General features: G+C 41.3%; 1 protein-coding gene across 3 annotated transcripts; it reads left to right on the forward strand.

Moving 5' to 3' along the window:
* Positions 1-1,913: 1,913 nt before the first annotated feature.
* LOC121608295 (homeobox-containing protein 1-like) lies at positions 1,914-19,222 on the forward strand. 3 transcript variants are annotated; one of them, XM_041939521.1, is made up of 10 exons: positions 1,914-2,066; positions 7,129-7,632; positions 9,001-9,086; positions 9,214-9,324; positions 10,213-10,369; positions 11,515-11,597; positions 11,826-11,921; positions 12,391-12,485; positions 12,776-12,859; positions 13,023-19,222. In XM_041939521.1, exons 2-10 carry the CDS (start codon positions 7,130-7,132, stop codon positions 13,350-13,352), a joined length of 1,545 nt encoding a protein of 514 aa, XP_041795455.1. In that variant the 5' UTR covers positions 1,914-2,066; position 7,129; the 3' UTR covers positions 13,353-19,222. The 3 variants fall into 3 exon arrangements, with proteins under 3 accessions (XP_041795455.1, XP_041795462.1, XP_041795472.1); XM_041939528.1 differs by having other exon boundaries at positions 12,394-12,485; XM_041939538.1 differs by having other exon boundaries at positions 12,397-12,485.
* The last annotated feature ends 868 nt before the right edge of the window (positions 19,223-20,090 follow it).

Below are 20,090 nucleotides of genomic sequence, written 5' to 3' on the forward strand. Positions count from 1 at the left end.
GTAGTGGTGTTGTGTTTCCTTAAATTTTGCAAGTTGGTAGAACATTGATTAAACCTCTGAAAACTCATCTCTGTTCTTCAAAATTGCATACTGAGATGTATGCTTCACATGGCTTAGACGTAACTGCACCTTTGCCTTCATTTAGAATAGGCAGATCTATGAATATGCAAATAGTCTGCACCCCTATCTCCGACCACCCCACTGCCTCTTGCCTGCAGCACGAGCATACCTGCTCACCTTCGACTCAGCTAATCAAACACACAAACGGTGCTTTCTGGCTGAAAGCCCTGGAGGAACGCTTCTCCCACATTCCATATGCACTTGAATTACCTGATCCTATCTTACGATTGCTATACTAGTAGCTTATGAAGATGATCCTCATCATGACATGCTTTCTTCATGAACAACCCCAAAGCCATGTAAACCTTTCTGTCAGAAATCGTATTGAATGTAGTCCTCTGGCCACGTTGGCCAAATCATCCAGCACAACAGATACAACACAGCTTACCATTTAACAAACATGTTGGTTTGTTCTCGCTGTGTCCGCGGGATACATACATGGAACAGTGCGGAGCTTTAATATAAGTTTTGTGGTAAAGCCCATCTGTTTTCATGTCAAATTTTCAAAACAGTGCTCTGGAAAATGGCAAATGCAAACCCGTTTTTTTTTTGTCTCAGATTTTTTCCAGATCCTTTGGTAAGACATGAAGGCTCACCATGTCTCATTTTGTAACTCTGCAACTGAAAACAGAACACATCTCCGCCATTGTTTATTCTGAAACTTACCTTGCAAAATAGTGATATGTACCTACAGCTGTTTTCACCTGTTTTTTATGAAACCCTGCCTGTATGAAGCCGTGTCCATGAGACTGTCATTGGTCCACTGCAGTTCCAAGGTGAAAATGCTCAACCATGGCATTAGCTGCTTATTTCACCTGTGATATGTCACCACATGGACAAGAGGAAAAAATTGATTTGCAAACAAGCAGGACTCTGAGTAAAGAGCACAAGCGCTGCTGCTTTAAGGAAGAGCCATACCTCTGGGTTCCTTCCTGTTCTGACACATCACTGGCATTCTGGGTAAAAGTGTTCTAAGACCCTGTTTCAGCTCCAGTTTTAATTTTTTTTTTCAAATCAAGATACAATATGTCTGTGGCCTAATGGGCCATTTTTCCCCTAAAGTCACACCAGAGCAGCACATCAGCCCGGGTGACCCAGTAGTCAACCCAAATGCCCTCAGGATCCACACCACAGTACCCTAAACCTAAACATAACCCTAAGCCTGTGCACAGGGTCATGTGTTGGTAATGCAGGCTGTCCCTTTGATCCGGTGTACACCACATGATGAAATACTGTCCAGCTACTGAAAATGTTTCATGTCACGAATGCACATGAAGAAACTAACCTGGTGGTTCCAATCACTCAGGGGTCACAGGAGCAACACCGTGCTCAGCTCTCGGCTTCCATGTTTTCCTGCTCTGTGGGTACAGAACAAGGCACAAGCTTTTGAGCATGATTAGTTAACTCTTTGGTGTATATGTGTGTGTGACTGTTAAGAGTCGCCTAAGCATTTACAAGGTGAAAAAATAAACAAGCTTAAAACAAGGAGAAGGTGTTTACTGACTGTGAAAAAAGCAGGGACAAAATACTTCAGACATAAACTAAGTAATAAAAAAAAGTTACATTAACAAAATATTAGAAAAAGTTGAGTTGAATCAACACCTCTCTGGCACTGTCAATAAAAGCTGAACACCATAACCCACATAAAGGCAGGTAATATTGCAGGGATACTGTATTAAATTTCAGTTACAGCCAGGTAACTGATGATTCTCTGAGTACAGTAAGTTCTGTAAACTGCAACTCCCGTCGTTCCTTGCGTCATTGTGTCAACATGGCGCCTGTCTGCCGGACAAAAGGCGAATCTGTCTGACGGTGGATTGAAACCCAATTAGAAACAGAGGAGACATTTTGGGAAAACTGTCAGTGTCCGTGTGCCCTGGCGCCCCAAGACAATAGATATATGGTTAAAGAAACATCAGTGGAGGCTCTTAGACTGGAATATTAAGGTAAGTTAAGTCCTGCAGCTCCAACTACTGCTGTCTTAAAACGGTCCTGCTAGCCCGATGCATTTCCTTTTCTCTGTATGGTGATAACTGAAAACTCCTTAAAATTTTCGGCTGTGCTGCGGCGTTTTACTTGGCGGTGAAGGTTCGCACTACGTAAACTGACATTAACGGTCTTGACTGAATGATAACGAGCCAGTCTCTAATTCGGCGTGGACGAAGTTCACCAAAAAACACTTAAAATCAACTTTTCCAGTTGGTCTAATGCTCGCTACCGCGATGCACAGTGTATTTTAGTAGAGTGTAGCAATTACAGTTAACAACAGGCGAACTAGTAACAACATGTACTATTTTGTTGTGCTAAGAGTGCTTTAGTCTATAAGATATATGCCGAATTGAATTGTTGTTTTTCGTTATGCATTAAACACCTTAAGACACCGTCTATCGGGGATGACTGTTTTCCTAGAAGCAGGGCAAAATTAAAATCCATTATTTTTTTAGTGTGATTCGGCGTGAAGGGCGATCATTTCAAGAGAACACTCTGCATCGGGTCGCCCTTGACATCTGGGACCACTACAGTATAGTCTCCGTCCACACGAGCCAGCTGTTCTTTTCTGTTGTAGTTAAATTTCGGGTTAAAAAGTTGCCCACTGTAATTAAATGACTTTTGTGTATGTGCTCAGCTGGCTCATGTCTGTAACCAGGCTGCGCTTCATGCCACGTCTGGACGGGAGGCAGGTCACCGGGTTCAGGAATATTAATACGGTTTATCTTTAACACGTTAAACCTTTCATTCGACGGACGCCTCCGAACACAGCAAACTTGAAATTTTTCTGGACATACAAAATGTGAGTCGTCTGAGGAGTGAACCCGGATGGTGACACAAAGCCTCAATCCAGTTGGACGGTGTGTTGATATGTTTCTTGTCCTGTGGGATTCTGTGGAGACGTTCTGTGCTGCACAGGGAGGTCAGAGGTCAGGACATGTTCAGCTGCAGAGCTGCTCTGTGTTCAGTGCCTAGCTCAAGAACACTCACACAGTGTTGTGTGAGCTGGAGGACCACTCTACTTTTTGAGTCAAACAGCATTACCCCGGTTGTGACTTCTGTGTGTGTATTTTCATGTGTGTCCCAAGTCTTATCTTTTGTCTTCCTGCTGTTGCTGCTCAGCACAGATCTCTTAAGGACTAGAGCAGTACCAGTCAGCACTATTTGATTACTAGTCCTTCTGTCCCCACTTGCACACATGCTCTTTCCCAGCCGCACGTAATCACCCGTACTGAGACACACAACGTCTGCTTTGGTGCACTACTGGTTTTCTGTCAGTCCACTATAACCTGAACTCTTCGGCTAAAGTCAGCGACCAGCAGAGCTTCCACGGCTGCCAACGTCAATATAAAACTGGACCATGTTATCAGATTTTGTTTTTCTTCCAAAATTTTTTGCCATATTTTCTTGATGATGACTTTTCTTTATAATGCTAAAATTTTGGAGTACTTTGACTTGGTACTTTGTCCTGTACTGTGCTAATGTTGCCTTTAGTAAGCATGGCTACTCGGAAGGCTCTGTTAATGTGCTGTAGCCATAATGAGAAACTTTAGTGACCACTGAAGTGGCTCAGTCCACGTTCCAGATAGTGTGAAAAAGTAAAAGTTTAAACTCTGACTGACTGAAATGCAGTACATAAAGGTGGGTTTCCTGCCTTGATATGGTTTGCTTTGGAGGGAAGATGCATGTTGGATGGGATACACTCTTGTCTGCCAGGCTACAATAAATAATTAGTCTGATTCTTTTCTCAGAGCAGGAAGGAAAAGTTCTGTTTGCCTCCTGGTCACATGGTGTCATTGTGCATCTAAAAGCCACCGTGTCTTCCTATAATAAGAGCACCTTGTACAGGAAGTTGATTTCCTGCCAAAGTGGCTGCTGGAAGATTGATGATCTAGCAGATAGATTTGGCCAAAATACCTCTGTTTTTCCCTGGTGGCTGGTTTCATCACAAATTATTAAATAACTTACAAAATGTTTGGCCAGATGAGACATGTTCATACACTCATAAGTGTGTAAGTAAAAGAAAGAATATTTGTTAATTGAAAGTCACATTTTCTTGTTTGTTTATCCACCTGTGTTCATCATAAACTACAAACTAGATTAATAGATTAATAGATTTTCTACAGAATGTGAGAATAATCCGCTGTATTCCGGCACCCTTTTACAAAATCTCAAAGTGTTGTGATTAGAAATGTGTTTCACCTTTTTCCTTTTCAAATGTTGCTGTAGTTGTAACAAGATGTTACTGTAGAGGTAAGGTATTCATTCCAGTCAGCACTTTAAATAGGTTCTTTTTAGGTACAGCTTCAGTGCATTTCTTCTGGCTGCCCCTGATCTTATGTGGACCAGTCACATTGCACTGAGATACATCTTGTTTCCTTTGATCATTCTAGATTTGTCTGTCGATTGCATCAGGCAAATTGACACATAAACACACATGGCGTAGTTTACACAGTTCACAGTGCATGTAGGGCAAAGCTTAACTCCACAGAACCTCCGCATCAGAAAGATCTAAGTGGTTTAGAGCCACCAGAACTCTTTGTAAAGCCGTCTTTCTGGCCAGACTCAGGCAGGGGCAAGAATCGCAGACACTGAGGGGCAGAACTGATTAAAAGTGATCCGGTTGGCCACCCTGATGTCCTTGGAGCTAAGGCGTCAACCGTGAACTGTAACATCCCTAGTTTGCGTTTGGCCGGGGACTTTTCGTGGCATGTCATTCCGCATTTCTTTCTGTTTTCATTTCCTGTCATGTGTCTGCCGCCGGCTATCGAATATAGACATAAATGATGATATTGAGCAAGGCTTGCCCAGTCAATCAAAATTAGAATCATATTTGTCACTTTTTGTTTGAATATTAGTGTTTCTTGTACTCTGTTTTCTTCCATGCTCCCCTTTGGTCAGAGAAATGTTGCGTAAACCACAGATTTTTGCTGCAGCTGTGCCAAAAGTAAAAGCAATCATAAGTGATTTTAATGTTAAATCTAGCAGTTTTGTAAAGAATTGCAATAACAGCAGTGAAGGAAAACTGTAAAAAAGACTTAACAAATGCTACACAGAAATAAGTCAAATAATGTAATTATTAATCTGCAATTACGTATTGTTGATAATAACATCGGTTATGATGAAATGATAACAAAGTAGTTGAGATCAGGATTTTACCACACTCAGTCCTATATCGATCCTGTATATCAGTCTAACTTTATACAGCGTGACTCATCCTCTGCAGCAGTGAGAGAAAGTATGGAGCTTGGCTGCCTGAGATGTAAATTTTTCTTGGCATTTTTCCCAAGACACACTCGCGCACACACACAGATACACACTCGACCTCACCCTCCTTCTCTGTGTAAGTGTTGACATGTCTGCTGACTTTGATTCTCTGCTGTGGCCTATTTTTCTTCTTGGCATCTGAAAAAAAAGCATTGAGACAGATGTGTTATCTAATTTCTCCGTTTATCTTCCTCTTCTGCTCTCCCTTTGTTTTTCTCACTTTAGCTTAGCAACTGTTATTATGACTGTTATTTAGAAATGACAAATTAGTCCTTAATGGCACATTGACGTGACCATGTTTGTGGTTTGAAACATACCATTCATGACATTATTTGAATATTATTTGATTATTGTGGCTGAAAAGGTATCCGCTATAATAAATGGCTTATTTAGTCTGGAGGAATGCACTTCATATCTGGATAGCAGCTGCTGAGCTCTGACGTCTTTCTGTGTGTGTGTGTGTGCGTGCTGTAAATCTGCAGGCAGGAAGCTAACAGATGTGACTGTACATTCGTTTTGTTCTGTGATTGTCCCATTGGAGTTTTTTATTTTTTTCAGGGATGTGAAGCTCAGTGCTAGGAGAAAAGTCACCAATGAGCTAAAATGAATCAATTAATCAGAGGTAGAAACTGGAGATCTACATTAAACCAAGCCCCATTTTTGACCTGCTTTATGACCAGTATTCCAGTATTTTGTTTTTGCAATTGTCACTCAGTGTATTTGCATTCTTGAATGGCCTCTCTACAAATATAATGGTTTTCTTCGTCACTAGTGGAGTCCACCTTTCCTGAATGGGATTCAAATTGTGCATTCATGCACGAGGGATTCACAGAAAACAATGCATGCATGTACTGGACGTGATGTGGAGGATAATCAACCAGGGCTGAATTATGTTTACATTCAGTGTTTCTCATTAAATACACTGTATGCAACCTTGAGGTCTGAGAAACATGTTTATTACTTTTCCTACTCATTGTTTTCTGTAGCTGTTTTTTTAAATAATATTTTCAACTGTGCATTGTTTGCATCCATCTTTTCTTGCTAACAGGCTTGGTCTCCATTGTGTTTGTGGGCGCTTTGCAACACTTCTTTGGTGTGTTACTGCCAACAACTGTTGATCAGCAAAACATCATGAAACCAGTGGCAGGATGTAAATCATGCCAACTATGTGCGCACTACAAACAAAAGAGGTGCTTGTAAACACATTGCTGCAAAGCACTACTAGTGGTCAGAAGCTCTACAGAGTGACTCAAGTGCTCTATTTTCAGTGCAACATTTGAACAGTGCTCCATTAAATTTTGCTTCAATAAACTTACTTGTAAAATGTTTTTTACTAGCTTGATTAAAGTAGACAGTGAAATGAACAAAATTGCATAGAATATTTCTGCTTGCAGACAAATACCTACGCAAAGCTTGTAGTGTGTGGTGCTTTGAAATACAGTGGTTGCTCTTTGCGAGAGAAAATCAAGTCTAATTTGATCAGGGGCATAACCTACAAGAAGTGTTTGCGTGGCATAGCTGACCTAAATCCATTTATTCTAGAGGAGGCTGAACTTTGATATTAAATGTTTTAATGTGCTATGTATTTCCTCCAACATGTAGGGTGCTACTGGAAAATCTTACAAGCTGGGAATATTTATGTAAACTGCCACTGCTTCAAAACTGTACTGCAGGGCACAGCACTTGAGTAAATGGACTGAGGGTGTTGTCATTTTTCTTTGGTATTAATGGTGTAGTTATGATTTCCTCTAGGATGTTCCAGCAGTGTGAGGAGCCTCGTTTCACCATCGAGCAGATTGACCTCCTCCAGAGGCTAAGAAGGACAGGGATCACACAGGTGGAGGTTCTCCATGCCCTGGACACCTTGGACCACCTGGACCGGAAACATGGACACAAGTTGACCCATAAACCTTCCTACCTGCCCCCGTCATCTTCCTTGTCTTCTTCCAGTACTGTCGCCGCCTCTTCCTCCATGACCTCCACCGCCACTCAGACAAGTTTCCCTGACAACCGACTGTCACTGTCACCTAATAACAACTTTGACACCACCTCTCCGCCTTTGCCAATTCCAGCAGCCTCACCTGTCACCATGGCTGCGGTAGCTCAGAACGGTCTAGTCGCTGTCACCAATGGGAAGCTGTCACCGCCCCGGTTTCCTCTTGGTGTGGTTAGTGGCAGCGTGACTACGCCAGGCTACGGGTTTGAGACCAGTGAAGAGGACATAGATGTTGATGACAAGGTGGAGGACTTGATGAGGTAAGACCAGACTAGACTTGTCTGTACTCAAACTGGGTTAGACCAGAACTGGCTGCCAGGAAAAAACAGACAGACAATAGCAGGTATTGAGGGATGGCATTTTGATGGTTGATTGAAATATTGTTGTCAGGCTACACAGTCTGATAACAGTGTTACATCATGTTTAAATACACAGCAAGTATAACAGTTAATTTTCAATGTATGATATGATTGGCCTATGGTAGGGCCGTTTCATCCACTGCATTAGAGTTCCAGATACTTCCCATAGAAACTTCCCATAGGGAAAAACCAAAAAGTACTGTTTGCAAACACTTTACATTGGGCATCATTTCCACTGTGATGAGCCAGTCCATGCTGGGCTTTTCCCCCTCATCTGCCACAGTGAACAGCAATGAGCCCATTCCACATTCACAGACAGTAGACACACAATGGTGAGATTTATGCTTTATTGGAAGTGTGCTGTAACATAATGTTTTGACTTTGCAAGAGGGAAGGCGTCAAGGATGAGGACTGACTGGCTGATTTATTTAAACTTAAATCCGGTTAGCTTTCCACCTGTGATATAGAGCAGTGCACAACTGTTTCCATAAACTTTTTAATCTGGAATTGTTTCCCACACAGTGGGATGAGAAGCTAGACCAAGGCTAAACTGTCATTCCACCTGTCCAATTAGACACTTAATATTGTTAAGCATGGACATTGTGGACCGATGCCCTTCCTCAGTGTGCAAAGTTTCGTTGACAGTGTTGCAACCAAGCAAAGGTGTGTGTTTGTCACAAAAATCTCTCAAGTCTGTAAAATAATCACCAATAGTTTTGAGCTCAACCCATAAATAGGCCTGGTTGATATTAGCTCATTGCAGATAAATCTTGTGGGTGTTTATGTCAGCCAATAAATGCCAACACCTACAGTAGATTGCTGCAGCAGAGAGCAGGTGTTAATACAGAGGGCCTGATGGTCGACAAGCGTGCCTCTAGCCCACACTGAATCTGAATATGATACAAGGATTAATGCGTACACACACTCACACATACTGTGTACTGTGCATACACACGCACACACACACACACTAGTGCCTCTCATCTGCAGTCTGCAGTCAGACAGCGGCAATCAGAGTCGTATTGATTGGAGGGTGTATGAAAATCAAACCAGAAAGAGAGCAGCGAATATTACAGCAGGATGGGGCCACATATTCAGCTTCATCAGCCACTGCCATGAATATGTGTGTGTGTGGATTGCAGACCGACAGCTGGTTTAAATACAGTGACGGTCATCTTGTGCTGTGTGTGCCAGTAATGACAGACTGTTGCAACTGTGAACGTTTATTGTACTTTGTGTTAAACATGATATTGTCTTCTCTGCTTGTAGGAGGGACAGTGCTGTGATCAAAGAGGAGATTAAGTCCTTCCTGGCGAACAGGCGGATCTCCCAGGCTGTGGTCGCTCAGGTAACGGGTGAGTATCATCATGTGCCACTTAAACCAGACCCACTGAATCAGCAGCAAAAGCAGAAAGAGTTAGCATGCCAGCACACATCCAGCCGACTGATGATACAGATGTCGCGCCGTTCCTCTTCCTCCAGGGATCAGCCAGAGCCGGATCTCCCACTGGCTCCTGCAGCAGGGATCAGACCTCAGCGAGCAGAAGAAACGAGCCTTCTTCCGCTGGTACCAGCTGGAGAAGACCAACCCCGGTAACACCAACCTCCACCTTCAGGCCTACATCTGCTGCATAACCTCCCACTCCTCAATGTGTGAAAAAATACTGTAAAATAAAAGGGATAGCCTGTTTTTGGATAACCAGTCAGCTGCTCTGAATGTATGACTGGCAGTGCTGACTTCAATAACAACTTGAGTTTCTCAACACTGAGCAAAAGTCAGACCATTCAGAACAATTCCCTCTGCAACATAATGGTAGGAGCTAGTTATCTATTAAAAGCATATTTCACAATGGACAATCCATATATCCGTATGTCCACATAGAGCTAGAGTCTCCAAGAGCAGGACTCTGGACACCCTAGATTGACAGCTCTTGTAATATGAACTGAAATGAGGTGAATTGTTTTTTAGCCACAGTTTTGCAGGAGTGGTTTCAAATATTTGGAGACTGGAAAATGTGACATTAAGTTGCTATCAAAGAGTCTTTTGATAGAAAAGAAAACCATGGCATGTGCTTGCATTTTTTATGGGCATCTTGAGACATCCTCAGTTAAAGAAACGACGACCCTAAACTGCTCTTGTGACTGAACAATGAATACATTGTGCTAAGTTGAAACCAGCATAGTGGAATGTGCAGTATGAGAAAGACTGGTGTGATGCTTTAATCATAATCTCTTGACTTTCATTTGTTTCATTGACTTGATCCTCTGAAATAAATGAACGTCAGGGTGTAATGGATCACTCTGTCCTTACAACCAGATGATGAAGCGTACGTGCTCCAAAGATACATATTAGATGTACAATATACAATTATTACATTACATTATTATATTTGAGGCATGTTTTTAGGTGGAGAAACACTGAACAGAACTGAAATAAAAATAAGCTATATTACTAACGCCGTCTGGTGTTTGTGACTTCAGGTGCCACTTTGGCCATGCGAGCCGCTCCATTGGCTCTGGATGACATGATGGACTGGCACCAAACCCCGCCTTCATTTGGCTCCGCCCCAACGGGCTTCCGTCTGCGACGCGGGAGCAGGTTCACCTGGAGGAAGGAGTGTCTGGCTGTTATGGAGAGGTGAGGAGGAGGAGGTGGTCAGCTGCTGGGAGGGTTGGGAAGGAGGTAACAGCAAGAAAATTAAAAGGAGGAGGTGTGGACTGACTGAAAAGGTAACAAAGAATTAGGGATGCACGATAACTGTTTTTTAAAACCGATACCGATAACCAATAACTTTCAGCTCCTAAAGGCCGATACCGATAACCGATAATACACACATATACCTAACATCATGACATCAATACCACAAACAAAACCAAAAAACAGCAGCCCACAGTGAGAGGTGGTTGCTACGCAATGTACGTGTTTACTTTCAGATCCGCTGCGCAGTGAGAGATGTGACAGACGAATAGGCTCATTTTTAATCAATAAAATGTGTTTTAATCACTATTTTATGTCACATTATTGAATGCTTTAGTAGTAAGCCGTGTTCTAAGCGGGATAACGTATAGTGAACAGGTTCCTATGGAGAAATAAACCCCACCGCTTCACATCGGCCTTCTATGTCATTCTGAAGAAAGATACATTATCCCTTACTTAGACTTATCTATGTAAACAAACTGAAAAAGGGCAGTCCATAGTAAGTCAAGCACCATCATGTCCATGATTAAATCTTCAATAACCTTAGCCCGTGGTTCATCTTTGGCAAATTTCTTGGGTTTTTCGAAAGCCTCGCCGACATGTGTCAGTCCCGGTGGCTTCTTTGCGGCTGCCTTGCTAACGTTAGCGTCTTTAGCAGGCCGGCCGTCCTCATACGCTTTCCAGACTCCGTCAAAGCGGTGGTTATGTTTCAGGTGGCTGACCAGGTTTGAAGTATTAAAACTCTCCCTCCTCGTGGAACTCGCTTGGAACATTTGTTACGAACAAACAGCAAACAGTCTTCTTCGGAAACTTTGAAGAAGTCTGAACTCTGTTTTCATAAGCACGCTGTGCCGCATGCTGCATTCAAGGTGTAACGTACATTCCCCCGTTCCCTCGTTTGGTAGTCGTTCTTTCGGCCAGCCTTTTTAAGTTCATGTTTCTATTCCTTATGTGTAACGTGTAAAAATGCTGCGAATGTTAATTCAAGTCAGCAACTATCAAAATTATGACCGAGCTATTGAGTTGTTTTCTGGCACCCCTACAAAGAATAATACACAACTGGCTTTGCGTGCGTGTCTACACAGCTACTTCAGTGATAACCAGTACCCTGATGAGGCCAAGAGAGAGGAGATTGCAACTGCCTGCAATGCTGTCATTCAGAAACCAGGTATGTAAAAACAGGGATGAATGACTCCATAGCTCATTACTAAATGTAACTCTAACTCTCACTTGATTAACAAAATTGGTTTACTCTTTAATTATAGCAACTTGCCTCATAATTCCAAAATAGACATTCAGCGCTTTAGCAGAGGACGAAGGTTTATCGTCCCGCTCAAGGGCACATAGTGGATCAGTGGTGTCCTCAATAACAGGTGTGTGTCTGTGTGTGTTACAGGAAAGAAGCTGACTGATCTGGAGAGGGTCACATCTCTGAAAGTCTACAACTGGTTTGCCAACCGCCGCAAAGACATCAAGAGGCGCGCTAACATTGGTAATGTCTACCTCTGTGTGTGTGCGTGCGTGTGTGTGTGTGTGTTTAATAGTAGTAGATGTTGTTGGAGTCATACATACAATATCCTAGTGGGGCTAAAAAAGCTGAAGAACATCTTAAGTACTTGTGCTGGTTTCTCACACAGTCTCTAAATAAGTGAACACACATGTACAGCAAACATCTCTGTAGACCAGCTGGATGTTCTCTGCTCTCTGTATCACCCAACCAACGCTTAGATGCCATCCTGCTCGTCACAAACGCTGCTGTATAATTTCGCACACACCTGGGCATGCACACACATTCCTGTGTTGAAATTCTCGCTTTTGCAGCTGCATGATTTTCAGCAGTAACAGCAGGAACAGAGCAACGTCTCTGCTCATTCAGTCTTACTTCGCGTCACTGCTCGCTTGCATTTGAGTGTGTTCCTGTTTGAGGTCGATATGCTATGATGAGGTTTGTGTTTTTGAAGAAGCAGCCATCTTGGAGAGCCACGGCATTGAGGTTCAGAGTCCAGGCGGTCAGTCCAACAGCGACGAGGTGGACGGCAATGACTTCCCTGACCAGGTAAACTAGACTCAAACAGTCAGTGAGTTGTAACTCCTCTTAAGAGCTGTCCAGTGACAACAGGGGATGGTTGTATTTGCACTGAGCAGCTCAGAGGTATGAATGTGTGGAACAGTAAACATACACAGGGGTTAGTGAACGTTTGGTCAGTAAAGTTTTACAGTGTACAAACATTATATAATCTACTTGTTGTGATTCCTGTTTGTGTAACCTGTTTAAATTTACATTTAGTCACATATTTGTGAGTGGAATGAGCTGGGTGTTGTATAACCTCTGCTGCTCTGTCACAGGCTTGTGAGGTGTCCTTATTTGACAAGAGAGCTTCAGCCAGGCAGTTTGGTTTCGGTCGAGCTGACCTGTCCTCTCCGACCCAGGTACATACACACTGCCTCCTCACTACAGCTGCATTATCAAAGAGCTTTGGCCTCAGATAAATTGATCTGGGCAGATGTTCATTAGAAGCTTTAAGTTGAAGAAAATCTAGATTGAGCCAAAAATCTCTGAATCATTCCCTTCATTCCTCCTCTCCTCGCTCAGGTTCCCACGCTGCTCCCCAGCTGGTTCTCTGCCCTGGGTAGAGGAGGCTTGTCTGGACAGAGGGGCGCTGCTCTGATTGGTCGCTCCCTAGTTTCAGGGGCGGGCGCTCAGGCGGAAGGTTCCAGATTGACAGGTGTGTCCTGGTCTCCCCCCTCCCCTTCCCTCCAGGAGGAACCCACCATCCACAGCGTGCTGTCCGAGCCCCAGGACCAAATCGGATTGGAGAAGGTGGCTGTCAGTCACAGCAACCAAGCCCTAGCCAATCAGGTGGATGAGGCGAGGTGCAGTATGGGGAATGACATCAAGACGGAAACGCTGGAAGACGACTGAAGGGAGCGGTGGCTATTGAAATTGTCGGAGTGATGAATGGAACAGGATCAGAGGTCTGTTAATATGCAAGCAGATTTTATAGGAATGTATTAAATGAAAAAAATGACCAAAAGTCGTGTAAACTCCAACCCTGAGATACCTCCCAACCCTACCTCCAACCACCAACCTGCTCTGCTACACTCTTATAGGTATTACAAGTATATTATAATAATAATGATAAAATAATTAGCGTTTATTTGTTTAAGTACTCCCTAGCAGGCTATGGAAATGCCTAAATAAAAACAAATCAAACAAAGAAAGTGACAAATTCTAAATTATTTAATTCTAATTACAATAAAAGCGAACTTAAAGGACATGCATATAGCAATGTGTTTTTCACAGTTGATTTGGTTTTATTTGGGCATTTAAAATCTTCCATAGTGAGTCTAACAGGACATGATGCATTGTGCAGCTTCCTCTGGAAACTGCATTTCTCACAGCAGGACAACACTGTATTTGACACGGGGCTCAAATAGTTTCAGGGTCTTGCACTGTGATCACACCACAACTGAACCTCCTCAAAAGATAAATACATGAATTTGAAAGTTCATTTTTAACTGATTGTTTTAATTTATGGTGCATTTCATCACAGCTGATCATATTACAGTTTTGTTGTGTTAATTCCTTCCAGTGAGAAGAATAGCAGAATAAGCTCAGTTTCATCGAGGCCACAGCTTGTTGGTAATTTCTGTGAGTTAAGATGAAAATCAAAAGAGAGAAAGAAGCAGAATAACCCACACCTTGATCCCCTGTCCTGTTAACATAAGCTCAATATATGGAAGCAAAGAAAGGCAATAATAATTTTGAATTTAATGAGCAACTGAACTTAAACTGGGTGAAATGTAACGCTACCTTGCTAGGCTAGGTTTGAGCTGAAAGAGGAACCGCAGTCACGACCGTGATGCCAACCTTCACCCATAATGATGCCATCTTCAATTTTAGTGCATAATCGTACATTGTTGTAATGTTCACTAACCGCGAGGCCCAGCCTGGCTGAGACTGCACCCCCAGCCCCCACTGACACTCGGCCAGTGAGCGTGCACGTTTCCACGGTGTCAGCTGACTGTAGAGCTCCGCCCTCCTGCAGCCGCACACACACCTGCAGCTTCAGCCACACAGACAGGTGAACAAACACACCAGCAGCTTCTTGGTCCAGTCTCACATGTTTTTCATGTGACTTTTGTTTGTTATTGTAGCCAAGTACAATACTTATGATAAAAAGTACTTCAGGAAAAGTAAAATGATACTCCAAAGTATAAGTACACAAAAAACTGCTTTGTTGGATTCTGATGTGTGAATTTCACCAATTCAAAGTGAGCAACATGATTTTTTCAACTTCACTTGAAAATAATGAATTTGAGCAAGTTTTTTTTAATATTGGACACCAGATCTTAAGATTTTCTTCAGGCTTCACAAATTCAAATGTTTTTTTTTTTATTATTATTTTTTTAATTATTATTGTACTAACCCTAACCCTAGCTTGAAACAATGAGGAGTTTAAACCTCAAGCAGGTGGTTTTCTAGATAAAATGCTCCATTGCTATAAATTCAGTGGGATTTAAATATCAGCAGTAGATATTCTGTAGAGAGCGTATTTCACAGTTAGGTATTCAGTTTCTTATATTCAAATCCTTACGGCCTCTCTTTGCTTCCATAATTATAACAAGTAATAAAAAAACAAGAACTTACTGAATACATGAATGTTGAAGGAAGCTGAAACCGTTGACACATTTGTCTAAAAACCAGAAACTCGGATGTCCCGGTGGCCGAGTGTTATTCATTTATGCCCTCTTACCCAACGGGTGATCAGGCAGAATGAATGAATCACTGTGAGATGATCTAAAATCAATACAGATCAGTCAGTTGGGAGGTATTCAGTAGTGAAACAAACTGTTACTAGATACTACAGATTAAAGTATAAAGTGAATATATACTACATATACCACATGTGTATGTGTGCATACACACATGCACATATACAGTATATTCTATAAAGTGGGGGTTTATCTCTCTTTACAGTATATAGACATATTTAGCTTCAAATGAGAGAAACTATCAGTATGAGTCTTTTCTTGTTGGTGAAAGGTGAGTGAAGCATTAGCCAAAGTATTAAGTTTAAATTTGGTGTATTTTCTGAGTGTATGATCATGGGTGGAACCATGTATTAGAGATATGCTAATCAAAGATGCATCGGATGTGTCAAATTATTGCAAGCAAAATGCATTTCCTTTTAAGGTACATCTGTGTTTGTGCTCGATATGCCATGTGTTCTAAACACATACTGTCAAATGTTCAAATCGTAAGTTCATTTTAAATGACACTTTATTGGATCAATGTCATGGTGCTTAGAGTCCCTGCTGTTGAAACATTTCATTGATCAGTGTGAATGACAAACCAGAGAGGCAGTAGGAAGAGGAAAAAAAATCGTTGGGAAACTGATGTTTTCCAGAAAAAGTTAAGTTTCACATTAAGTGAGTGAGGAGGATTCTCTTGAAACAACCACACCAACAAGTGTTCTTTCAGCCATTGTAGAAGTCCAAGCATTTATATTCATCTCTTTAAACGTCGGGTTTCGCCCTTTTCTAGCCTTTTGGACAGGTGATATTTGGTGGGAAATGATACTTGTTTTTAAGTCATACGTCATCATCTTTAAGCGCTTATTCACTAGTTGTTAGCATGCACGATGTCTTTTCAGATCAATTTGTTGTTTGCATGAAGTTGGAGATATGTGTATAAGCAACAAGCTATAAACACAGTACTGACATTATCAAGTTGTGATGGCTACAGACACAGCGCAGCATCAGTATTGAATTTATTCCAGCTCTTCAGCTGCTAAATGTCTCACTATGTTCACTAACTTGTTGCTGATCAGGCAGCGGGTTGTTTGAGCTTTTTCACTGAACGCGAAGTTGAAAACGGTGTTTGCAGGCTGGAGAACCAAACAGTTAGCTGAAAGAGGCTGAGACGATGAGGGGAGCTGCAGAGTTGGATGATAATTGTCTGTTTGTCGCTATAAGTGATGGCTCTCACATGACACATAGTCATTTGGTTCAGTTGTAGTGGAAAGCTTTAATTGATCAGGTTCTAATGGAAAACTACATTTTAACAATACAAACGTTAGTATTTAAGTGACACTAAACACTTCCTCACTGGTTAAAAAGCCAATATAACTTGAGTTTAATGTATCAGTTACTATGTGATCTAGTCATTATGTCAGTGATGTGACATTTGTTTAACATGGTGTATGGTTTTCAGTTGAAGTGCCTTTATTTTTTGCAGTGTACTAACACGGGATCGGTGCTTGACAGATTTCTACAATGGCTGTAAACGCATCACTGTATCAGAACTAATGCACGAAAGCTGAACACATGATGTTCTGAACAGCCGACACTGAAGTGGCTTCATTCAGATCGCTTCATCATTGTTCATCACCAGGTGCTTTACAGGCTAAGCTACTAGTTCAGAGTTAAAAACTCGACACAAATACCTCACTTTACCCCCCGCAGCTATAAGCTACACCCCACAGGTTCCTCCACAGCTGCTTCAATGTGAATCAAAGTTTCGACGGCTGAGAGTAAAAGAGGAGGCTGACAGCAAACTGTGATGAGGCTGTAAAGACGGTTCATTGGCTGATCTGGGACAACAGAAATGTCAGTGTCCTTTTTAAAAGGGAAATTCCTTCTTGAACTCGAGCCAATAAATGTTAAGTTTGAAAGTAAAGGGAAATTCCACTTCAGAAAAGATTCTATTCATTCATAAGCTCCTGCCTCCACCAGAGTCCATGAAATCCTACAGCATGTTTCCTTCATCCTGGTGGAACACTGACGCAGCTCGTCAGTGTTGGGTTCAGACTGAAGGTCTGACAGGATTTAAGTTTAGTGGTGGAATGTCTCTTTAAATGTACGGCAGCAGAGCTGTCCTGAGTGTCTTTGTCTAAAGCGTTTATAAAACTCTGAGGCATTATTAGTCAGTTATGTAGCTTTCTGTCATGTGTTTGAATTATTTACACCAAATTATCAAAGTATACTATCCCACTAAGGGTTAGAAAGTTTTTTTTTTCTTTTACATCTGCCAAGCAGAAGCCTTTCTGAAGTGAATCTGTGGATTCATTGAAGACAACATGCTTTTGAGATTATTTCAGGGTTTTAAATCATTTCAGTTGCTGCCTTCATGGTCTTCTCAAGAAGTCGTATTTTGGAGTTCTAAAGCAGCAAATTAATGTGAAGTGCAAAAGTAGCTTAGGTAAGAGTAATTAGAATGAGAAACAAAACAACTGAAACCAAACTGTAAATGGTAATTGTGAGCTTGCTGTCTCAGTTTTATTATGTGACGTAGTTATTTTTGCTCTCAGATCGTCTTCCTACCTTACCATGTTTATGGCACAAAATGATCCTTTCACCATTTTCTGCCTTGTTTAAACATGGAGCAGACTTCCTGATCAGGTGACTGAAACATTTTCCTTTTCATGGCAGACACACTTGTTAAAATGCTTAAGATTCACCTACTGTAACACTACAGTGTGAGTAGGGCCAAAGTTCCTTAGATCAAGAAATAATCCAAAATAACGACTTCACAGAATAAACCTGAACAGCTTTCATGGCAGCAGTGTCGTGATCTTTTATGTTGTTTCTCATTGAGTGGTCTTGGTCTTTGTTTCTTGACTACATTTTATTTTGCTTTGTCTTTATTTCTAAATTGTCTCCGTACTGTTAATTTACAAAAATCATCAGAGTGCCACAAAGTATGTTTTCATATTATAATCAACTTAAAATGCATAAGAAGTCAAAGTTAGCATGAAACACAACCACAGTAACACCAGTATTCCCATACGTGACATAAAGCCTTTGCTCTTTCAGTTACATTCAGCACTCTCTCTCTGACACAACTGAGGGCGGCATGTTGTTGGTTTTACCATCAGCCTTCAGTGCTCTGTTGCCTTGTACGGTTTGGTTTGACAGGATGAGCGTCCTTCACGGTTCCTTCACAGGAACAAAGCAGCCGATTGTTCAGATCAGATCCTGTTTTTCACCTGGAATACCTGTACAGTACAAGCACCTTCGGCTAAATCCAGCTGCCTCTCCCTCTGGCAGTACACCTGTTCCTGAAGACAGGCAGTCCAGTAAATACTTGTCTTAACAATACTGTTTGGATTGTGGATGCTTCCATTGGCACTTGATGACAATGTTAATGGAGTTGCAGAGGATTTTGATCTGATCTGAAAGAGAAAGCGCAGGGGATCTGGTGTCAGTGTGGTTTCAGTCAGTAATGCCTCAGGACTGAATGCTCCCTGTCTCTTAGTCAACATGGTGAATACATGAGATGCAGTATGACATTTGAAGAGTTATTTTCCAAAATGCTGTTTTTGTTTCAGTGAAAAAAGTTGACATTCATGCATTGAACATAAAATGTAGATGTTCCATTCATAATGTTCCTCCTTTAATCAGCCAATGACTGTAAATACGACTTAAAAAATGAGCATCTGGTTCAAACATTTTATCAGTCATGTAAGAAACGTTTTTGAAACTTCTGAGCGGTTAACATTTCATTTTGGCAATAAACTCTTCAATAACTCTCTACAGAATGACAAATATCAAACCTCAGCAGGATGTTTGTTTTATCAGTTTGAATAGATTTTTATCCCTTCTCGTTCTTCTCTATTTCAAGATTTAGTGCCTTTTTTGGACAGTAGACTGTTCTGTAATCGCTATGTAGAAAGTCTACATATGCCTTTTGTTACTTTTTCATCTGTTGGATAAACCTTATTTGTTATTTTTAAGGTGTGTTTTTATTGATATTCTATTTACAAGGGAATAAAAACTGATCAGACTCCATGTAGTGTGTCTTGTTTCTTTTTCTGGAAAAAAACTAAACCAAACAGCGGTTCACGGTGGAACGAGTGGACTGCAATCATTACACTACATGCTGCATCAGCCTCCCACAACCCTGCACATTTCTGTATATATTAAATCCATTTGGTACAAATAAAGAACAAATACTCTGTTAATCTTTCTTTTTTATTTTTTCTTACCAGATTACTGTTCAGATGATAAAAAATGAAAATTATAAATGTATTATAATACATGTTTATTCTTTGGATTGCAGCATAGAATTACATAAAACAATTAAATTAATCAAAACCCAAACTTGTGCTCCAGATTTTCCTTTTTATAAGTCTTAATATGCGCATATATACACAGACATACAAAGAACCACTCCAATGGTGCACTCACACATACAAATGACACATCAAGACAAATCCGCTCCACAGAATCAACAGTAGCAACAAACATAATTGATAGTGATTGGTTAGGATGATACAGTAATACTGTTGAGCAGGCTGAAACCTCATTTAAACCCATGTTGGATTTTTAAAATCCATCTTTAGATGAATCAAAGGTCACAGGGACTGGAGGGGCTGTTTTTTTTGTTTTTTGTTTTGTTTTTTGCAGGAGTAACAAGGTTCTACTAAAACTCCTTGACTTACCAAGCACCAAGCCCCCTCCTTAAGATCCTATTAGCCTTCCATTATTACACAGCTCTGGTAAATATGGCCGCTGGTACCTAGGAAATTTAAATGCAACATGGTATTGATACCAACTGCCTTTAAAATGCACCAAGAGGAGAAGTATCTGAGTGTTCCTCGAAAAGCAGACCCAGATGTAGGTCAGCGTTGCCAAAAACTGCTAAATAAAATAATAA

Source organism: Chelmon rostratus, chromosome 1 (assembly GCF_017976325.1).
Source record: "Chelmon rostratus isolate fCheRos1 chromosome 1, fCheRos1.pri, whole genome shotgun sequence".
NCBI lineage: Eukaryota > Metazoa > Chordata > Actinopteri > Chaetodontiformes > Chaetodontidae > Chelmon > Chelmon rostratus.